Source organism: Stegostoma tigrinum, chromosome 6 (genome assembly GCF_030684315.1).
Source record: "Stegostoma tigrinum isolate sSteTig4 chromosome 6, sSteTig4.hap1, whole genome shotgun sequence".
Classification (NCBI taxonomy): Eukaryota; Metazoa; Chordata; class Chondrichthyes; order Orectolobiformes; family Stegostomatidae; genus Stegostoma; species Stegostoma tigrinum.
This window is the reverse complement of record NC_081359.1, coordinates 113795003-113817549: the sequence shown is the minus strand read 5'-3', so window position 1 is coordinate 113817549 and position 22547 is coordinate 113795003. Positions and strand designations below refer to the sequence as shown.

Sequence of the window (22547 nt, the reverse complement as noted above, 5' to 3'; positions counted from 1 at the left end):
AATTGTTTCCCCCGGGCAGGAGTCTTGGATAAGACAGCAATATTTCAGAATAATAAGGCAAGAACTCGGAGCAGGAATGGGAAATTCAGCCCTTTGAGCCTGATCTACCATTTGATATACCTGATCACCTCTCAGCCTGAAATTCACTTCCCTGCCTGTTCTCTATAACCCTTCAACCTGTTACTAATTAAAAATCAAACTGTCTCCTCCTTAAATTTACTCTGTCCCAGCATCCACCCCTCTGTGTGGGGATTCCACAGACTCTCAACACTTTGAGAAAACTCCACTCCGAGCTCGTGAATTCTACAGATTTATGATCCTTTGAGAGAAGTAATTACTCCTTAGTTTTATTTTAAATATGCTCCCCCTTATCCTAAAACTATGATCTCTTGTTCTAGATTGCCCGTCAGGGGGAACCATACTTTCTGCTTCTACTTTGTCAATCTCCTTTCACTTTGTGTGTAATTAATCTCCTCGCATCATTCTGAACTCTAGAGACAGTAGGTCCAAACGACTCGATCTCTATTCATAAACAAGCCCTCATTTCTGAAAACAATCCACTGAATCTCTTTTGAACCGCTTTCAATAAATCCCTCCCTCAAGTCAGGGAATCAATAGCAAGACGCGAAATGTAGTCTCATCAATGCCTTGTAGAGTTGCAGCTATATTTCCTTACTTGTATATTTTGTTCCTTTAACAGTAAATGCCATTATTCTAATTGCCTTCCTTACAACTTGCTGACAACTGCAGACCAGTTTTCTGCAAATCATGCACAAGAACATCCAGATCCCCCACACCTACAGGGTAGTCAATGGCCTAGTGGTATTTTCACCAGGCTATTAATCCCAGAAACTTGGCAAAGGGTTTGGGATTCCAGGTTCAAATCCTACCACAGCAGATGGTGGAATTTGAATTCAATAAAAATAATCAGGAATTAAGAATCTACTGATCGCCGTTAAATCATTGTCGGGGAAAAACGCATCTGGTTCACTAATGTCATTCAGGGAATGAAATCTGCCACCCTCACCTGGTCTAGTCTACATGTGACTCCAGACCCACAACAATGTGGTTGACTCTCAGTTGCCCTCTGAAATGGCCAAAGAAGCCACTCGGTTGTACCAATCACCACAAAGTCTCAAAGAAATGAAATGGGATGGATCACCTGGCAGGGACCTTGACAACAGCAGAAACAGCCCCATCGACCCTGCAAAGTCCTCCTCACTAACATTGGGGGGTTATTGCACAGAGTGGGCAGCACAGTAGTATCGAGTCGGGATAGTGTTGCTCTGGGAGTCCTCAACATAGACTCTAGACCCCATGAAGTCTAATGGCTTCAGGTTAAACTTGGGCAAGGAAATCACCTGCTGATTGCCACATACCATCCTCCCTCAGCTGATGAATCGGTACTCCTCCATTTTGAACAACACTTGGAGGAAGCACTGAGGATGACAAGGGCACAACGTGTACACTGGGTGGGGGATTTCAATGTCCACCTCTCATCAACTGTCCTACCTTTTACCCTCCCATCCTCTCCACCAGGAGCAATCAATGTCTTCAGGAAATCTCATGGTTAAGCCATGTAACGGACTCTGTTTCTGCTTCCAGGCTGATACAAGAGCTGCAACAAGTGCACTGGCTACCTATAGATGTGACTGAACCTTACACTCTGGACGAGTTCCTGCAGCGCCACAGTCACAGGACCACCGAGGCCTGCAACCTACTGGAGAAATTCTTCAATTACTGCAACATTATTCTCCAGATGGTATATGCATACCCATAACACCAGATCTAGTTGCTGCATCACTGCACACTCACTGCACCAGCACACACCCACAACATCAATGTCAAGTCAGGAACTCGTGAGCTTTCAAGGGAAATGTCCCTTTTATCCGCTGCACTTGTCCTTTTGTCACAAAATCATAGAATTTTGTGGCTGGTTGGTTGTTCTGCAGATGTTTCATTACCCTGTTGGGTAACATCATCAGTGTAGCCTCCAATGAAGTGTTGTGTATTTTGCTGCCTGGTATTTAAACTCTGGGGTCCGTTGGATTTGAATACAATATTTCCGGTTTTTCTTCGCAATGGTGTATTTATAGGGTTTAATTCTATGTGTTTATTGATGGCCTTCTTGGTGGAGAATCAGGCCTCTAGAAATTCCCGTGCTTGTCTCTGTTTGGCCTGTCCTAGCACCCTGATGCCTCATCAGCCTGGTGGTTTTCCTTATCCGTGTGAATGGAGCAGTGAGTACTGCTCATGTCTTTTTATTGCTAGAGGTAACAAGGTGTAGAGCTGGATGAACACAGCAGGCCAAGCAGCATCAGAGGAGCCAGAAACCTGGTGTTTTGGGCCTAGTCTGAAGAATTGTCTATGCCCGAAACGGCAGTTCTCCTGCTCCTCTGATGCTGCTTGGCCTGATGTGTTCATCCAGCTCTACACCTTGTTATCTCAGATTCTCCAGCATCTGCAGTCCCTATTATTTCTTTTTATTGCTAGTTGGTGTTCGTGTATTTTTGTGGTCAGTTTCCTTCCTGTCTGTCCAGTGTAATGTTTGTCACAGTCTTTGCATGGAATCTTGTATATCATGTTGGTTCTGTCCATGGTGGGTAAGGGGTCTTTGGTTTGAGTTAGCAGTTGGCGTAGGGTTGATGTAGGTTTGTGTGCCACTCTGATGCCCAATGATCATAGGAGTCTTGTGGTCAGTTTGGATGTATGGTAGCGTGATGTGTGTTTCAGGGTATACTGTATCTCCCTGTTGTTTGTATGATAGGCATCATCGGACCCAGCTGTTTGAGTATCAGTGGTTCTTAAATACTTGGTGGAGGTATTCTTCTTTGCTTTGGTGTAGTTCCAGGTTGCTACAGTGTGTTGCCACTTGTTTAAATAGTGTTTTTATGCAACTTCATTTGTGGGTGTTGAGGTGGTTACAGTTGAGTTTCAGGACTTGATCCGTATATGTGGCCTTTCTGTGCACCTTTGTCAGGAATTCCCCATTGGACCTGCATGCTACCATCTTGCCCAGGAATGGGAGCTGTTCATTCTTTTCTTCTTCCCTGGTGAATTTGATGCCGGTGAGAGTGTTGTTAATTAGTTTGCGTGTCTCCTCTAGTTTAGTCCATCTGATAATGACGGAAGTTTTGTCCACGTATTGGATCCATAGTTTAGGTTGGATCTGCAGAAGGGCCATGCTTTTGAGCCTCTGCATCACCGCTTCTGCTGTTAGTCTGGAAACAGGTGACCCCATGGGTGTCCCATTGATTCATTCGTAGGCTTGACCATGAAAGGTAAAGTGGGTCATGAGGCATAGGTCCAGTAACTTCAGCATGTTGTCTGTGGAGATTTTGTCACTCAGATCTCGTTCTTTTAGAAGTGTTGCTAGTGTTTCTCTTGCCAATAGTATGTTAATCAATGTGAAGAGGGCGGTAATGTCAAAGGACACCGTGGTCTCGTCCTCGTCTGATCTTATGCCTTTGAGGGATTTGAGGAACTCCTAGGCTGAGTGGATTGAATGAAGTGACTTGCTGATGGGGTGCTTTAGCCTTCGTTATAATTCCTTGGCTAACCTGTGTGTTGGTGTCCCTGGAAGTGAGACTATGGGGCTGAGGGGCACTACTACACAACAGCACTTCATCGGAGGCTGCACTGATGATGTTGACCAGCAGGGTAATGAAACATCTGCAAACTAACGAACCAGCTCAGTGAGCAAACCAATCATAGCATCCACAACCTGAGCTACAAATTGAGTCAAGAACCTTAAGTCATAGAATTGTTATGATGCAGGATGAGACCTCTTGGCCCATCACAGAGTCAAAGAATCTTCAACATGGAAAAAGGCCCTTTGACCCATTAAAGCTGTGGTGGTCAAAAGCACATCAAACTACTCTAATCCCATTTTCCAGCATTTGGCTGGAAATGATGAATTTAGAGACCTAGGGAGATATGTTTGGAGAATGGGAATAGCTGCATTGCTCAGTGGACACAGTGGTCAAGGGGCCCACTTCTGTACTGTAAGATTCTGTGATTCCATGATTCTGTTCTGTGGCTTGGCCTATAGCCTTGTTTGTCTTGGCGTTACAAGTTCGGATCTGAATACTTCTGTTATGAGGGTTTCTGCCTCTCCCATCCTTACAGGCTGTGAGTTCCAGATTCCTACTACCCTCTGGGTGAACAGATTTTTCCTCACATCTCCTCTAAACCTCTTGACCCTTGAGGATGGCCAGACTGAGGGTACAGCTGCTCAGGCACAGTGGAGGGAATTTTTGCCTGGAGTCGGAGGAGGTGGGGAGGACCCCAATGAATTCTTTACTTCAGTATTCACCAGTGAGAGGGACCTTGATGTTTGTGAGGACAGAATGATATGATATGGCTAATATGCTCAAACAGGTTGATATTAGGAAGGAGGATGTGCTGGAAATTTTGAAAAACGTGAGGATAGACTGGAGTAGTACCAGATGATTGAAGGATGACAAATGTTATTCCCTTGTTCAAGAAAGGGAATTCAGATAATCCCAGGAAATACAGACCATTATTTCTGTGGTGGGCAAATTATTGTAGAGGATTCTGAGAGATAGTATTTATGATGATTTGGAAAAGCACAGTTTGATTTGGAATTGTCAGCATGGCTTTGTGAGGGGCAAGTCATGCCTCACAAGCCTTTTTGAATTCTTTGAGGATTGACAAAACACATTGATGAAGATAGAGCAGTAGATGTGGCATATATGGATTTTAGCAAGGCATTTGATAAGGTCCCCCTCATTCAGAAAGTACGGAGGCTGGGATTCAGGGAAATTTGGCAGTCTAGATACAGAATTGGCCGTCCAAAGACAGAGAGCAGTAGTAGATAAGAACTAGGAGCAGGATTAGGCCATCTGGCCCCTCGAGCCTGCCCCACCATTTAATAAGATCTTGGCTGATCTTTTTGAGACTCAGCTGCACTTACCCGCCCACTCACCATAAACCCTTAATTCCTTTACTGTTCAAAAATTTATTGAGCCTTGCCTTAAAAACATTCAGCGAGGTAGCTTCAACCACTTCACTGGGCAGGGAATTCCACAGATTCACAACCCTTTGGGTGAAGTTGTTCCTCCTGACCTCAGTCCTATATCTGCTTCCTTTATTTTGAGGTGAAGACCTCTAGCCTTGTTTCACCTGCTAGCGGAGACAATCTACCTGCCTTCACTTTATCTATTCCCTTCATAATCTTATATGTTTCTATAAGATCTCCCCTCATTCTTCTGAATTCCAATGAGTATAATCCCAGTCTACTCAGTCTCTCCTCATAATCCAACCCTCTCAAATCTGGAATCAACCAAGTGAATCTCCTCTGCAACCCCTGCAGTGCTGGTATATCGCTTCTCAAGTAAGGAGACCAAAACTGCACACAGTATTCCAGGTGTGGCCTGACCAGGACCCTATACAGCTGCAGCATAGCCTCCCTGTTTTTAAACTCCATCTCTCTAGCAATGGCGGACAAAATTCCATTTGCCTTTTTAATTACTGCTGCACCTGCAATCCTACTTTTTGTGATTCATGTACAAGGACACCCAAGTCCCTCTGCACAGCAGCCTGCTGCAATTTTTTACCAGTTAAAACATGGTCCATCTTCCTATTATTCCTACCAAAACGAATGATCTCACACTTAGCAACATTGTACTCCATCTGCCAGACCTGTGCTCTCTCACTTATCTTATGTAGCAGCCTTTGGTGTGGCACCTTGTCAAATGCCTTCTGGAAATCCAGATACACCACATCCACAGGTTCCCTATTGTCCACCATGCAAATAATGTCCTCAAAGAATTCCAAAGATAGAAAGTATTCAGCCTGGAGCTCGGTGACCAGTGGTGTGCCGTAGGGATCTGTTCTGGGACCTCTGCTCTTTGTGATCTTTATAAATGGCTTGGTTGAGGAAGTGGAAGGGTGATTTAGTAGGTTTGCTGATGACACAAAGGTTGTTGGAGTTGTGGACAGCGTGTAGGGCTGTTGTAGGTTGCAACAGGACATTGATGGGATGCAGACCTAGGCAAAGAAGTGGCAGATGGAATTCAACCTGGAAAAGTATGAAGTGATTCATTTTGGAAGATTGAATTTGAATGCAAAATACAGGGTGTGGAAGAACAAAGGGATCTTGGGGGCCACATCCATAGATCCCTCAAAGTTGCTACCCAAGTTGACAGGGTTGTAAAGAAGGTGTATGGTGTGTTGGCTTTCATTGACAGGGGAATTGAATTTAAGAGCCGTGAGGTTAGGTTATGCTGCAGTTCGATAAAACTCCAGTTGGACCAAACTTGGAATATTATGTTCAGTTCTGGTCGCCTCATTGAAGGAAGGACGTGGGAGCTTTAGAGAGGTTGCAGAGGAGATTTACCAGGATGCTGCCTGGACTGGTGGGCAGGTCTTATGAGGAAAGGATCAGGGAGCTAGGGCTATACACATTGGAGTGAAGAAGGATGAGGGGGGGATCTAATTGAAACTTACAGAATGCTGAAAGGCCTGGACAGAGTGGATATTGAGATGTTCCCATTGGTAGGAAAGACTAGGACCCAAGGGCACAGCCTTAGAGTAAAGGGAAGACCTTTTAGAACTGAGATAAAAAGAAACTTCTTCAGCCAGACAGTGGTGAACCTATGGAATTCTCTACTTCAGAAGGCTGTGAAGGCCAGGTCACTGAGTACATTTAAGACAGAGATAGACAGGTTCTTGATTGTCAAGGGGATCAAGGGTTATGGGGAGAAAGCAGGAGAATGGTGTTGAGGAGCTTATCAGCCATGGTTGAATGGCAGAGCAGACTCAATGGGCCAAAAGGCCTAATTTCTGCTCCTATGTCTTATGGTTTTATGGTCTTATGGCTTTTCTCATTGGAGTGAAGAAGGATGAGAGGTGTTAAAATTATTACAGAGATAGTAGGAACTGCCGATGCTGAAGAATCTGAGATAACACTGTGTGAATCTGGATGAACACAACAGGCCAAGCAGCATCAGAGGAGCTTCTGAAGAAAGGTCTCGACCGGAAACGTCAAACTTTCCTGCTCCGCTGATGCTGCTTTGCCTGCTGTGTTCATCCAGCTTCAAACCGTGTTATCCAGGATGAGAGGTGACTTGACAGAGGTGTACAACATGATGAGAGGCAGAGACTTTTTCCCAGGGTGGAAATGGCTATCAGGAGGGGGCATAATTTTAAGGAAATTGGAGGAAGGTATAGGGGAGACGTCAGAGGTAGGTTCTTCACACAGAGAGTGGTGGGCATGTGGAATGCGCTATGGGCAGTGGTTGTGGACTCAGATACTTTAAGGACAATTAAGCGACTCTTGGATTGGCACATGGAGGATAGTTTAGTGTGGGGGAGGCAGGTTCATTCAGGTGATTGGAATCTGGAATTTACTGTCTGAGAGTGTGGAGGAGACAGGTTCACTCGAGGGTTTAGGGCCTGGAATGTACTGTGTGAGAGTGTGGAGGAGGCAGGGTCAACTGAAGTTTTCAACAGGGAATTAGATAACTATCCAAGGAGAAAACAGTTTGCAAGAGGAAGGGTATGTACCAATCCTGTGATTCGAAGATTCTGTGTGGTGATGAGAGTGCATTCTGTCAATCCCTCTGTCTGAATATGTTCTGCAGCTATGATGTATGCAAATGGACCCCAAAGCACATTAATATTTCTGTGTCTCAAATACCATGTAACTACTGTTCTAATTCTATATAACCCCAAAATACATCTGTTTTAATCTTCATCCTCTAATCCTCACCTTCATGCAGAATACTGCCTTAAATTTTCTGTTGATCTTGAATTGTCTTCATCCAAGCTGAGCTCTATTTAAAACAATAGTCCCTAACAATCCATAGTGGAGAGTGTCAGCTCTAATCCACACCTCCATGAAGACTATAACAGCTGTTTGCTCTCTAATGCACTTTGACAGCAGCTTCTGCAACCTCAAAACTTCCTAACCTTCTCTTAGTTTAACTCTGCCATGCTTCTTAACACCATGGCAGTTAGAATCACATCACTGTTGTTGTTGGTGATGCAGGTACGTGAGGACAGTTACAAGATTATTCGAGACTGTAGAACACAGCTGGAGTTAATAGAAACCAACTTCCTGAAGGAGTCTCTGCACGTGCAGCGAGAAAAGCAGGAGGTGGCGGAGAAACACCTGCAAGATGCGGAGCAGGTGGTTCAGAGCCTGGGCCGCCTAGGAGCTCTGGTCAATCACATGACAGTGCAGAATCTCATTACTGTGGCCCAAGACCAGGTCCAAAATTTTGTCCAAAATGTTTTGCAGGTAAGTGAAGAACAAACTGCTGGGTGGCTGTAATTTCCTGCAGTCTTGCAGCCCTCCACAAACTCTGCATGCCTTGAATTCTAAGATATCCTGATTTTAGTTCTTCCCTTCTGCCCCTTGGGCCTGCTTTGACATTCACTGAGGTAATGGATGATCTCACTGTGGCCTCATCTCAACTTAACTCCAATGGCAGGGAGCTGGAAAACAGAGCAGCAAGCCAGCATATGGAGTAATTGAAGAGAAAGTGTGTTAAATCAAGTAATTCTAATAGGAAGTTAGTCAAGGACAGTATTACGGCGGCAGAAAGGATGTTTGATGAGGATTCACCTACTGAGGTACTATGGGCTGAGGTTAGAAACAGGAAAGGAGAGGTCATACTGTTGGGAGTTTTCTACAGGCCTCCAAAAAGTTCCAGAGATGTCGAGGAAAGGATTGCAGAGATGATTGTGGATAGGAGCGAAAGTAACAGGGTAGTTGTTATGGGGGCTTCAACTTTCCAAATATTGACTGGAAATGCAATAGTTCGAGTACTTTAGATGGATCAGTTTTTGTCCAGTGTGTGCAGGAGGGCTTCCTGACACAGTATGTAGATAGGCCAACAAGAGGTAAGGCCACATTGGATTTGGTACTGGGTAATGAACCAGGCCAGGTGAGCACTTTGGTGATAGTGATCATAATTCAGTTACCTTTACTTTAGCGATGGAAAGGGATAGGTATATACCGCAGGGCAAGAGTTATAGCTGAGGGAAAAGGCAATTAGGCAAGATTTAAGATGCATAAGACAGGGAAGGAAACTGTAGGGGTTGGGCACAATTGAAATGTAGAGCTTGTTCAAGGAACAGCTACTGCATGTCCTTGATAAGTATGTACCTGTCGGGTAGGGAGGAAGTGGTTGAGCGAGGAAACTGTGATCTTTTGTCAAGAGGAAGAGGGAGGGTTATGTAAAGATGAGGCGTGAAGGCTCAGTTAGGGCACTTGAGAGTTACAAGTTAACCAGGAAGGACCTAAAGAGAGAGCTAAGAAGAGCCAGGAGGGTACATGAGAAGTCTTTGGCATGTAGGATCAAGGAAAACCCTAAAGCTTTCTATAGCTATGTCAGGAATAAAAGAATGACTAGAGTAAGATTTCGGCCAGTCAAGGACAGTAGTGGGAAGTTGTGTGTGGAGTCCAAAGAGATAAAGGAGGCACTAAATGAATTTTTTTGTCAGTGTTCACACAGGAAAAAGACAACGTTGTTGAGGAGAATACTGAGATACAGGCTATTAGACCCTTGGGATTGAGGTTCCCAAGGAGGAGGTGCTAGCAATTCTGGAAACTGTAAAAATAGATAAGTTCCCTGGGCTGGATGGGATTTATCCTAGGATTCTCCAGGAAGCTGGGGAGGAGATTACTGAGCTTTATGTCGCCATTGTCTACAGGAATAGTGCCAGATGACTGGAGGATAGCAAATGTCCCCTTGTTCAACAAGGGGAGTAGAGATAACCCTGGTAATTTTAGAGCAGTGAGCCTTACTTTGGATGTGGGTAAAGTGTTGGAGAGGATTATAAGAGATAGGATTTATAATAATCTAGAAAGGAGTAATTTGATTAGGGATAGTCAACACGGTTTTGAAAAGGGTAGGTCGTGCCTCACAAACCTTATTGAGTTCTTTGAGAGGGTGACTGAACAGGTGAATGAGGGTAAAGCGGTTGATGTGGTGTAAATGGATTTCAGTAAAGCGGTTGATAAGGTTCCCCACGATAGGCTATTGCAGAAAATACAGAGGCATGGGATTGAGGGTGATTTAGCGGTTTGGATCAGAAATTGGCTAGCTGTAAGAAGACAGAGGGTAGTGGTTGATGGGAAATGTTCATCCTGGAGACCAGTTACTAGCGGTGTACCGCAAGGATCTTTTGGGGCCACTGCTGCTTGTCATTTTTATAAATGACCTGGATGAGGGCGTAGAAGGATGGGTTAGTAAATTTGCGGATGACACTAAAGTCGGTGGAGTTGTGGATAGTGTGGAAGAATGTTGCAGGTTATAGAGAGACATAGATAAGCTGCAGACCTGGGCTGAGAGGTGGCAAACGGAGTTTAATGCAGAAAAGTGTGAGGTGATTCACTTTGGAAGGAGTAACAGGAATACAGAGAACTGGGCTAATGGTAAGATTCTCTGTAGTGTGGATGAGCAGAGAGATCTCGGTGTCCATGTGCATAGATCCCTGAAAGTTGCCACCCAGGTTGATAGGGTTGTTAAGAAGGCGTACAGTGTGTTAGGTTTTATTGGTAGAGGCATTGAGTTTCGGAGCCATGAGGTCATGTTGCAGCTGTACAAAACTCTGGCGCGGCCACACTTGGAGTATTGTGTAGAGTTCTAGTCGCCGCATTATAAGAAGGATGTGGAAGCTTTGGGAAAAGTGCAGAGGAGATTTAACAGGATGTTGCCTGCTATGGAGGGAAGGTCTTATGAGGAAAGGCTGAGGGACGTGAGGCTATTTTCGTTAGAGAGAAGAAGGTTAAGAGGTGAATTTAATAGAGACACACAAGAAGATCAGGGGATTAGATAGGGTGGACAGTGAGAGCCTTTTTCCTAGGATGGTAATGGCTAGCCTGAGGGGGCATAACTTTAAATTGAGGGGTGATAGATATAGGACAGATGTCAGAGGTAGGTTCTTTACTCAGAGAGTAGTAAGGGAACGGAACGCCCTTCCTGCAACAGTAGTAGATTCGCCAAGTTTAAGGGCATTTAAATGGTCATTGGATAAACATATGGATATTAATGGAATAGTGTAGGTTAGATGGGCTTCAGATTGGTTTTACAGGTTGGCGTAACATCGAGGGCCGAAGGGCCTGTACTGTGCTGTAATGTTCTATGTTCTATGAATAGCAGGTAGGGCCACGTTAATGAACACTGCAGTCTGAAGGTAAGACAGATGAGCTTAGACCCTGGAAATATGATGTTGCAGCCATTACAGAAACCTCAGTGTTCCAGGTTTTGATGTTTCAAGTATTAAAGAGAGGGATGTAAACAAGGTAGGGGGAGTTACTGATTGAAGAGAGCATCAAGGCTGCAGTAAGAGAGGACATCTTGGAGGGTTCATCCAGTGCGCAACATGGGTAGAATTTAGGAATAAGAAAGGTGCAATCACTATGATGTTGGATATACTATAGGCTTCCCGATGGCCAACAAAATATATTTATTTATTTATTCATTTGTGGGATGTGGGTGTCGCTGGCTGGCCAGCAATTATTGCCCATCCCGAGTTGCCCTTCAAAAGGGGGGGTGAGCTGCCTTCTTGAACTGCTGCAGTCCACCTGCCGTGGGTGGATCAACAATGCCATTAGGGAGGGAATTCCAGGAATTCCACCCGGTGACATTGATGGAACTGTGATATATTTCCAAGTCAGGATGGTGAATGGCTTGGAGGGGATCTTGAATGCAGTGGTGTTCCTATGTATCTGCTGCCCTTGCCCTCCTGGAAGGAAGTGGCCATGAGTTTGAAGGGTGCAGGCTGAGGATCTTTGGTGAGTTTCTGCAGTGCATCCTGTCCAGAACCAGGGACCACAGTATGAGGATTCAGGGTAGACAATTTAGGATGGAGATGAGAAGACAATTCTTCACCCAAAGAGTGGTGAGCCTCTGGAATTTCATTACCACTGGAAGTTGATGCAAAAACATTAAATGCGTTCAAGAGGCAGCTGGATATCGCACTTGGAGTGAATAGGATCAAAGTTTAGGGGGAGAAAGCAGGATTAGGCTATTGAATTGGATGATCAGCCATGACCATGAAGAATGGCGCAGCACGTTCAAAGGGCTGAATGGTCTCCTCCTGCTCCTATCGTCTATGTTTCTGTCTTGTAGACAGTACACACTGCTGCTACTGAGCGCCGGTGGTAGAGGGAGTGGATGCTTGTGGATGTGGTGCCAAGCAAGCGGCTGCTTTGTCCTGGATTGTGTCAAAACTTCTTGAGTGTTGTTGCATGAATGTTAGTTGCCATTTCTCAGCCCAAGCCTGGATATTGCCCATATCTTGTTGCATTTGAACACGGACTGCTTCAGTATCTGAGGAGTCACGAATGGTGCTGAACATTGTGCAACCATCAGCAAACATCTCCTCTTCTGACCTTATGACGGAGAGAAGATTGTTGATGAAGCAACTGAAGATGGTTAGGCCTCGGACACTGTCCCGAGGAAATCCTGCAGAGATGTCCTGGAGCTGAGTAGATAGCAGAGACTTTATCCCAGGGCCAAAATGGCTATCACAACGGGGCATAATTTTAAGTTGATGGGAGGAAGGGAGAGGGGAAATGTCTGAGGTAGGTTCTTTACATAGAGGGTGGTGGGTGTGTGGAAGGCAATGCCAGTGGTGGTAGTGGAGTCAGATTCATTAGGGACATTTCTGTGACTCTTGGATGGGCACATGGATGATAGCAAAATGAAGGGTATGCGGGGTAGTTTGATCTTCGAGTAGGCACAACATCGTGGGCCAAAGGGCTTGCACTGTGATATACATGCTATGTTCTACATTCTATGTTCCATGTTCTACGTTCATTCGCTAGTGGGCATTTCTCTCCCTTGGGAAACCTACGAGCCAAATGACATGTCGATATCTGATCTGCCTTGGGATCATAGTGTGCCGACACTTTAGAGGATGACAGCTGTTTCTTCACTTCCCTGAAAGCTATGGTGTGGCTACCTGACTTTTACCAAGGGTGACTCTATTTTCACTGCTGCTGCTATGGTGCCAGGATGGAGGCTAGGTTATGTATGAACTTTCTGTAATAATTCACCAGCCCAAGGAAAAAGCCAAGCTTCTGTACAGATCTGGGATCTGGGGCACTTTTGATCGCCCTCACTTTATCTTCCAATGGGTGTAACCCAGTCTTGTTGACTCTGTAGCCCAAATAGGTCACTTGGGGGGTGCCTGGAGCACATTTCTAAAGGATATGCCTGCCTGTGCAATTTTCCAGCTGACGGTGGAGAACATTTTACAAGGTCTACCCTAGGTCACTATTTATCCAGATGATGTGCTAATAACAGGGAAGAGTCAATGAGGAACACTTAAGAAACGTCTAAGGACTACATCCAAGTTCTCTAAGTGCTTTTTTTTACTGTTCCCTTAGCACATCATCTAGATAAATGGTGACCTGGGGTAGACCTTGTAAAATGTTCTCCACCATTAATTGTAAAATTGCTCAGGCTGACAATACCCTAAATGGCAGTCTTGAAAATTGATATTAACCTTTTCAGATATGAGCTGTAGCATACATCCTGGAATCTTCATCTAGTCGCAAGTAGTAATTTCAAGTGCACGTGGCTCATGTCCAGCTTTGTGAAGGACAACCTCCCTGCCAGCTTTGTTTATAAATCCTCAGGGCCAGGAATTGGATATTTATCCAGCTGTGAAAAGCAGTTTATTATTTGTTTGAAATTCCCACAAAAACAAACCGACCCATTGGGTTTCACAATCAGTATGACTGGTGCTGGGGCCATTCCACAAACTGTATGGGTTTGATTGTATCAGAGATAATGGGAACTGCAGGTAGTGGAGAACCCGAGAGAACAAAGTGTGGAGCTGGATGAACACAGCAGGCCAAGCAGCACTGTGCTCCTAAGATGCTGCTTGGCCTGCTGTGTTCATCCAGCTCCACACTTTGTTATCTTTGTACGGGTTTGATGATTCTTTCACTTTCCAGCCTCCTAAATTTTGCCCCTGCGGCACTGGGAGAGCCTTGCGGAATTGTGTAATTGCTTCCTGATCAACATGCAAGACGGTCTTGACTCCTCTGATAGTCACTAGACCTTCCTGAAAACCTTCTGGGTATTTCATTAGGACTTCACTCAGGCAGCCATTTTCTAATCGCAAAACATTGAGCCAATCAAGGTGAATCTTGCTCAACTAATTCTGCCCCATCAAACTTGGGACCAAGCCTTTTATGACAATCAGTGGTAACTGAACCAGCTGCTTCTCACAAGAGATAACAACCAAAGTTTCACCCTTAATCTGTAATCGTTCCCCTGTATAAGTTCTCATTTAGCCGAGGTCTTGCACAAACCTAAGCGGCAGAATCCAGAGCGAATGTTTTTAAAGACTGGTCTGCAACCACTGAATCAGTCTGAGACAGTATTGACCACCATGAGAACCCGGTGACCAATTAACCAGATGTTTATTCTGATTGGTTCTGACTTGGATGTTTAGCTGTTCCAAACCAGACGGAAGGAGACTTTCCAGGGTATGCATGGCCCTGGATACTGGCCTGTGAGCTCTCTTACTCAATTCAGGCCTGGGGGACTCTTGCTGTCTTGAGTCCACATACCATACTACAATGGCTTGCCGGCCTGGATCCTGAAGAAAATTTTAACTGTTTAGTGGAAGCTTGGCTTTGTTTTGGGTTTTGCTGTGGGCTGACCTAGAATTCCTGTGTTCCAGATACGCCCTGAGTGAGGCTACGCAATTGCCTTCACTCAAATGGTAGTTCCCTGAGTTCAGTAGGTCTAGTGAGGGTATCCACATCCATTGGAATACTCTACACCTCATATACTCCACATGCCACATTTTCCAATGTTACAGCCAGTTGTAGTGTCTCTTTGAAGTTCGATTCGGCTTCAGCTAGTAGGCACTTTTGCAAGATTAGATCATTAATCCCACATAGTAACCGATCTCTCAGTGTTTTACTGAGGGTTAAACCAATGTCAAATGCCTCTGCTAGTCATCTTAACCTGGTCAAAAATCCTGACAAAGAACCTCCTGGTTCTCAAATTGTCAAATAAAAATGATTGCCTCTCAGAATGAAAGAAGGCTTGAAGTTGTAATATTCCTGAACTAAATCTGTCAATTCTTGAAAGGTTTCAGTATCTACTGCCTCTGGGAAGGTTAGGTTCTGATAACTGAAAAAGCTACAGGTCCACATGCTGTCTGGTTCAGAGCAGGATCACAGTCAAGCTTCCCAAAAGCAGCATGATGCCAGAACTCCAACTCAGAGACAACTGTTGCAAACGAGTTTCTTCAGTACATACATTACTCTTGTCACCTCTGAAGTAACTCCTCAGAGGCTAATATCCTGTCACCAAGTCACCCTTTATTTTGACCCCCTCCCCCCCACACTACTACTGCACAGCAGTCATGCTTATTTTCAATGCATCACCTGTGGTGTGTGAGTGTTTATGTGCAGTGACTCAATAAATGAAACCACATGCAAAAAAACTTTATTCAACATTTCCACCACCAGGTAACACCCATGTGGCTAGTGAACCCATAACAAGCAAATCCAGTAAGGGCAGTGCTTAAGTGACCCTTTATTTACAGATGGAGAGTCCTTGACTCTGGTACAGCCTTGTCAGAGTCAACTGCCAGAGTGAACAAGACCCCTGAAACTCAGCCAGGGCTCCCTGATGGAACCAGGTTAACAGCCCCAATCAGGGATCTGACAAACTGCGAGGTTTACCTGGCTGATGTCATTCCAATCATTGCAGGGGCAGGGGAGAGGTGTGTGTGGAGCATGTGGGCATGACAATGTGTGTAATGTTGGATGAGGGGAGTAAATGTGGACTGGGGGGACAATGTGTGTGCGGTGGGGGAGTGGGTGTGGGTTGGGGAGAGAATATATGTTGACGGGGGGTACAGGACAGTGAGTGGCAAGGTGCGAGTGTGTGCGTGTGTGTGAAGGCTGCAAATGCTGCATTGTGTTACTTCACAGAGCACAACTGAACAGAGGCCAGCTTTCCTGAAGGTGCACTTGGTGTTTGATGCTGACGGCCACATGACTGTGTCCCCAACTCGGTCCGTCCTCTTCACAAAAATGTCGGAAATCCTGAAATCAGTGGGCAATAGCATCCTCAAGGTGAGTGTGAACACCACAGAAAAATTCTCAGTCCTACACCCTGTGCTCATTAACACACTGCATCCACAGTTCCATACCCAGAGAGGGAACAGTGCCAGCCCAAGCTGAGGCCATTCAGCCCAGTTGTCTCTGCTAACAAATATTGGTGCTCATACAAATTGTTGAGACTTCTTTACATCAGAGAGACTTCATTTGCAATGACTTCCAGCGCTGTATCTTGAAGTTGGGTGGAGACAGTGTTGCAGTGTGTATGGCTAGACATTCAAGTAGAAGGTTTGGCTTCAAGGTAAAACAACACTTCACAAAAAATTGAAAAGCTGACATTTTAGAGGCGCATCTAACAGAGTTCTGCCCACTCAGAGGGTCAGTGCTGAGGGAGTGCTGCACTGTTGGAGGGTCAGTGCTGAGGGAGCGCCACACTGTCGGAGGGTCAATGCTGAGGGAGTGGGCACTGTCGGAGGGTCAGTGCTGAGGGAGCGCCACACTGTCGGAGGGTCAGTGCTGAGGGAGCGCCGCACTGTCGGAGGGTCAGTGCTGAGGGAGCGCCGCACTCCCGGAGGGTCTGTGCTGAGGGAGCGCCGCACTCCCGGAGGGTCTGTGCTGAGGGAGCGCCACACTGTCAGAGGGTCAGTGCTGAGGGAGCACCGTACTGTCGAGGGTCAGTGCTGAGGGAGCACCGCGCTGCCAGAGGGTCAGTGCTGAGGGAGCGCCGCACTGCCGGAGTCAGTGCTGAGGGAGCGCCGCACTGCCGGAGAGTCAGTGCTGAGGAAGCGCCGCACTGCCGGAGAGGCATTGCTGAGAGAGCGGGCACTGCCGGAGGATCAGTGCTGAGGGAGCGCCGCACTGTCGGAGGGTCAGTGCTGAGGGAGCGGGCACTGCCGGAGGGTCAGTGCTGAGGGAGCACCGCACTGTCGGAGCGTCATTAATGAAGGCAAAACACGCTGTCAGAGGATTACTGTGTGGGCTATGTGGATGTGAGCATTAATGTGAATGGTGAGAGGAACAGGCATGTGAGGAGGCAATGAGGGAGGTGTAGCCAGGGAAGAAATGGGAGGGTGGGGTGGGCTGGATATGGGGTTAGTGAGTTTGGCAGTGATAGGGAGGGAGTGAGGGGGTCAGTGGGCGAGAGTGACAGTGATGATGGCTGTAAGAGGGAGCAGATACAAACGTGAGGGCACAAAACGGGGGACGGGGATAGGGAACGATGGGACAGAGGGGCTGTGGAGCTACCTGAGTATGAGCAGCAATTGGTCGGGTGGTCCCTCACTCTCTGGAACATTGACCTTCAGGTTGTGGAGTCTGCGCAGAATACTGGCCATTCAAAACCTGGACCGGAGAATCAGGGGGTCACTAGGAGCAAAGACTCACCCGAGACTGGGCCCAACAAGCCTTCAGAGACAGTGTGTAATGTGTGCAGGACCCAACAGGAGGCAAGAGGAAGATCAGGAGACGAAGGTGAGTGAATAAGTGAGACGGAGTGAACGTTGAGGGAGAGTGGCTGGAAGACGAGTGTCGAGCATGAGAGAAAGGGAGGCTGTGTGGGGGAATAGAGGAAGAGAGTGAAAAGAGAGGGAGAGAATGTAGAAGGTATGTAAGTGAGAGTGTGTGGAAGGTAAGAGTGAGTTAGTCATTGTGGAGGGGGGAAGAGAGAGAGAGGGAGATAGAGAATTTATAAGATGAGTACAAAAACAGAAGTTGCTGGAAAAGCTCCCCAGGTCTGGCAGCATCTGTGAAGAAAAAATCACAGTTAACATTTCAGGTGACCCTTCCTCAGAACTGATAGAAACTGGGAAAACGTCAGTCTATATGCAGAAAATATGGAGGGGTGTGGGGTAGGAAGTAAGTGATTGGATAGAGCACGAACAGAGAGAAGAGCAGTTGGATAGGCAAAGGAGTTGTTAACGATCAGGCCAGGAGGGAGAATAGCTGTTAAGGAGACTGCTAATGACTAACAACAGGGGGTGTGTAATGGCAGGCTGTGTGGTAACAAGGCCTGGCGTGTGGGGCAGGGGGCGGGGATAGGGGAGTGCTTGGGCCTAAAATTATTGAACTCGATATTGAGCCCAGGGGCCTACAGGGTCCCCAAGCAGAAAATGAGGTTTTGTTCTTCCAGCTTGCGTTGAGATTCGCTGGAACACTGCAGCAAGCCAGAGACAGAGGGTGGTACATTAAAGTGGCAGGCAACAGGTATTTCAGGGTCTTTTTCACGAGTAGACCGTAGATGTTGTGTTTGGTGATCACTCAGCCTACTCTTTATTTCCCCAGTGTAGAGGAGACCACATTGTGAGCAGTGAATGCAGTGGACTAGATTCTGGTGCAGGTGAAGTGTTGCTTCACCTGAAACGTATGTTTGGGCCCTTGGATGCTGAGGCAAATAGACAGGTGATGCACCTTCACCAGTTACAGAGGAAGGTGCACATCCCTGGACACTTCAGGGCAATTTAGCATCTATGGGACGAAACCGGAGCACTCAAAGGAAACCCATGCAGACATGGAGAGAATATACAAACTCCACAGAGAGAGTTACACAAGGGTGGAATCGAACCCAGGTCTCTGATGCTGTGAGCCAACATACCACCCTTGTTTGTGTGAGCGTGTTGGACTCAAATTGGCTGTTGTGTTTAGACGTATTTATAACATTTATGATTCTTTCCTGAGTTGTGGGTACCACTGACTAAGCCAGCAATTATCCCTCCCTTTCGAAATGTCTTAAAGGTCCTCTGCATCCCTCAAGTGTAGGTGCACCCAAAACGGAAAGTGTTCTGCACCCTGACCCTGACTCTACTGAATAGACATCATCAGATGTCAATTGCTTTGGGATGTCCTAAGGATTAAATGGATGTAGAAACTGTAGCACTTTCTTCCCTTGCTCCTGACAGGCTCGGGAGACGCAGAGACTGGACCCTGTCACAGCACGCAGCATCTGATCTCTAAGCCATTGTGCTCTATCCCACGGCCGTCAGTCCTGCTTGGGCCGCTGGACAGCATAAGGCTGATGGTCACTGGGGAGCAGCTGAAGGCTGATTTCAACACAATGCCCATCAACCTTCTGACAGCAGAGCTAACAACAGACAGGAAGCTACAGAGTGCCCAGAGGAAGCAAAAACTCCTCATCAAGGTAAGAATATCAGTCAGCAATCTGGGTCTGCCCCAGTCTTGGCACAACACACTTTCTCCCTCTCTGTATGTCTTTGTGTCTCTGAGTCTACCTCCAGCTCAGTTTTTTCTGTTGCTCTACATTGTCTCTTGTTGTCAGTAAATCTCTCTCTTTCTCTCTCTTGCTTTCTATGGAGATGAACATAGCTTTTGCTTTCTTCACCATCTGCTGCACCTAAATATTTACCTTCAGCAACTGGTGTACAAGGATACCCAGGTCTCATTGCGCTTCCCCTTTTTCCAATCTATCACCATTCAGATAATCATTTGTTTTCCCGGATAACCTCACATTTATCCATATTAGACTACATCTGCCATTCATTGGCCACTCACTGTGCCTGTCCAAGTCACACTGTAACATCTCTTTATCCCCCTCACAGCTCACCCTCCCATGCAGCTTCACGTCATCTGCAAATGTGGACAGATTTCTTATAGTTCCCTCATCCAATCATTATTATATATTGAGAATAGCTGGAGTCCAAGCAGTGATCCCTGCAGTATCCCACTGGTCACTGCCTGCCACTTGGTAAAACACCCATCCATTTCTGCTTGTGCTCCTGAGATGCTGCTTGGCCTGCTGTGTTCATCCAGCCTCACATTTTATTATCTTGGAATCTCCAGCATCTGCAGTTCCCATTATCTCTGATCCATTTCTGCTCTTTGTTTCCTGCCTGCCAACCAGTTCTCTTTCCATCTCGGTACTCTACTCCCAAACCCAAGCACTTTAATTTGACACATTAATCTCTTATGGGGGATATTGCTGAAAGGCCAAATAAACCACATCCACTGGCTCCACCTCATCAACTCTACTAATTACATTCTCAAAGATTTGTCAAGGATGATTTCCCTTTTGTAATTAAATTTAAATATTTTATAATGGACTTGAACATTTTCCTCACTCCCAACATCAGTCTCACTGGTCAGTAATTTTTGATTTTTTCTTTGTCTCCCATTTTGAAAGGTAGGTTACATTAGCAACCCACAATCTGTCCAGAGTCTGAAGAATCTTGAAGGATAACCACCAAAGCATCCACTTTTTCTAGAGCCACTTCCTTGAGTACCCTGGGATGTAGATTTCCAGGCCTTGGGGATTTATCATCCTTCAATCCCATCAATTTCCCAACATCATTCCCCTACTAATAGTGTTTCCCTTCAGTTTTTCTTTCTGACAAGACCCTGTTTCCCCAAAGTTTTTGGGACTTTATTTGTGTCCTCCCTTTGTGAACACAGAATCAAAATATGGCTTTAATTGGTCAGCCATCTCTTTGTTCCCCAGTTTCTGACTGTAAGGGACCAACATTTGTCTTCACCAATCTATCTCTCTTCACAAACTTGTAAAAACATTTACATTCAGTTCTTATGTTTCCACAAGCAACTCATACTCTCCCTTTACTAATATCTTACTTCATCCTCCTTTGCTGAAGTTTAATCTGCTCCCCATCCCCAGGCCTGCTGCTCTTTCAGACCAATTCATGTGCTTCCTTTGATTAAATATTATCCCTATTTCCCTTGATTGCTAGAGTCAGGCCGCCTTTCCCATGTTATTTTTGTACAAGCAAGAAAGAATAGTTGTTGCAGATTCTCGATGCACTCTTGAAATGCTTGTCATTGCCTTTCCACTGTCAACCTGTGAGGGAACAAGGCTGAGGGAGTGGGATTAAATGGGGGGTAGGGTCAGTGATGGGGCAAGTGTACATGGAGCTGTAGGAGGGGGATTAAGTGAATGGGTAGGGTCAGTGATGGGGGGAGTGTACACAGGGCTTTAGGAGGGGGATTGAGTGGGTGGGTGGTGTTAGTGATGGTGGGAGTGTACACAGGGCTGTAAGAGGGGGATTGAGTGGGTGGGTGGGGTTAGTGATGGGGGGAGTGTACACAGGGCTGTTGAGCTTATATTGAAGCAGGTTGAGCAGTTGTCCATCATGGGCCTCCTGCAGTGCCACAATGATGCCACCCGAAGATTGCAGGAACAGCAACTCATGTTCCGCTTGGGAACCCTGCAGCCCAATGGTATCAATGTGGACTTCACCAGCTTCAAAATCTCCCCTTCCCCCACCGCATCCCAAAACTAGCCCAGTTCGTCCCCTCCCCCCACTGCACCACACAACCAGCCCAGCCTGTCTCTGCCTCCCTAACCTGTTCCTCCTCTCACCCATTCCTTCCTCCCACCTCAGGCCGCACCTCCATTTCCTACCTACTAACCTCAACCCACCTCCTTAACCTGTCCGTCTTCCCTGGACTGACCTATCCCCTCTCTACCTCCCCACCTATACTCTCCTCTTCTCCTATCTTCTTTTCTCTCCATCTTCGGTCCGCCTCCCCCCACTCCCTATTTATTCCAGAACCCTCACCCCATCCCCCTCTCTGATGAAGGGTCTAGGCCCGAAATGTCAGCTTTTGTGCTCCTGAGATGCTGCTGGGCCTGCTGTGTTCATCCAGCCCCACACTTTATTATCTTGGATTCTCCAGCATCTGCAGTTCCCATTATTTCTGAGCAGTTGCCTGATCCTTTTCTCTTTTCTGATGGTCTCTGATTATATCTCCCGTGTTTTCAGGCCGCTATGAAGGAAATCATCCTGTTCCGAGCTCGCCACATTTGGCTCACAGCAATTTACCAAATGCTTTACACGTGGAGTGCAGATGAACTGGAGAAGCTGCGAGACTGGAAACTGCAGCAGTACCAGCTCCACCTGATGCAGATGAGGAAATGGCTGAGGAGGATGAAAGGAATTGATCGTCTGTATGTTACCAGAAATCGAGTGTTGGCTCTAGACTGTTCGATTGTTCACGAGAAGATGGGTGGGTGCTGCTGGTAAACCCAACATTGTGCCACCCGAACCAGCTGACAATGTCTGCGCTGTGTGCTTGTGTGTCAGTACTGACCCCACAACCACCCACCACCACCATGCACCCCCCCCGCCCCCCCCCCACCCCACCCCTCCATCGGCATATAGTGACCTGGGTTTTTCACAACGTACCACGCCAATTTCTCTCACCCCAGATGCACATGACCCTCAATAACCTGCTCTTTCCCTTCTTTCGCAGCACCCTCTCTGAAGTCCATGCAGCTGGAAATTCTAAGGTTTTCGAAAGTGGAATGTGAACAGCGTACAGAGAAGCTTATCATTGACCTGTCAACAGCCATCAAAGAATTGCAGGACAAGCCAACAGGAGATGTTGCCTTTGCCTTGTACTCAAAAAAGGTACCATATTTCTATAGACTGAGAGTCCCCATGAGGGAGTTGGGGACCTGAAGTCCCCTTTAACAGGCATTTCATCATTATTTCTTCTGGATCATTCTTACAAG

At 46.3% G+C, this 22547-nt stretch overlaps 1 protein-coding gene across 1 annotated transcript in view; it reads left to right on the top strand.

The window, feature by feature from the left end:
- The window catches only part of LOC125453602 (dynein heavy chain domain-containing protein 1), a 198284-nt gene that overhangs the window by 12382 nt on the left and 163355 nt on the right, over positions 1–22547 (top strand). Inside the window, exons 5-11 of the mRNA XM_059646974.1 lie at positions 1606–1762; positions 8015–8266; positions 15944–16087; positions 17377–17542; positions 18967–19205; positions 21796–22039; positions 22286–22443. Of these exons, the coding sequence (XP_059502957.1) occupies positions 1606–1762; positions 8015–8266; positions 15944–16087; positions 17377–17542; positions 18967–19205; positions 21796–22039; positions 22286–22443 (1360 nt within the window). The remainder of the gene's footprint in view (positions 1–1605; positions 1763–8014; positions 8267–15943; positions 16088–17376; positions 17543–18966; positions 19206–21795; positions 22040–22285; positions 22444–22547) is intronic.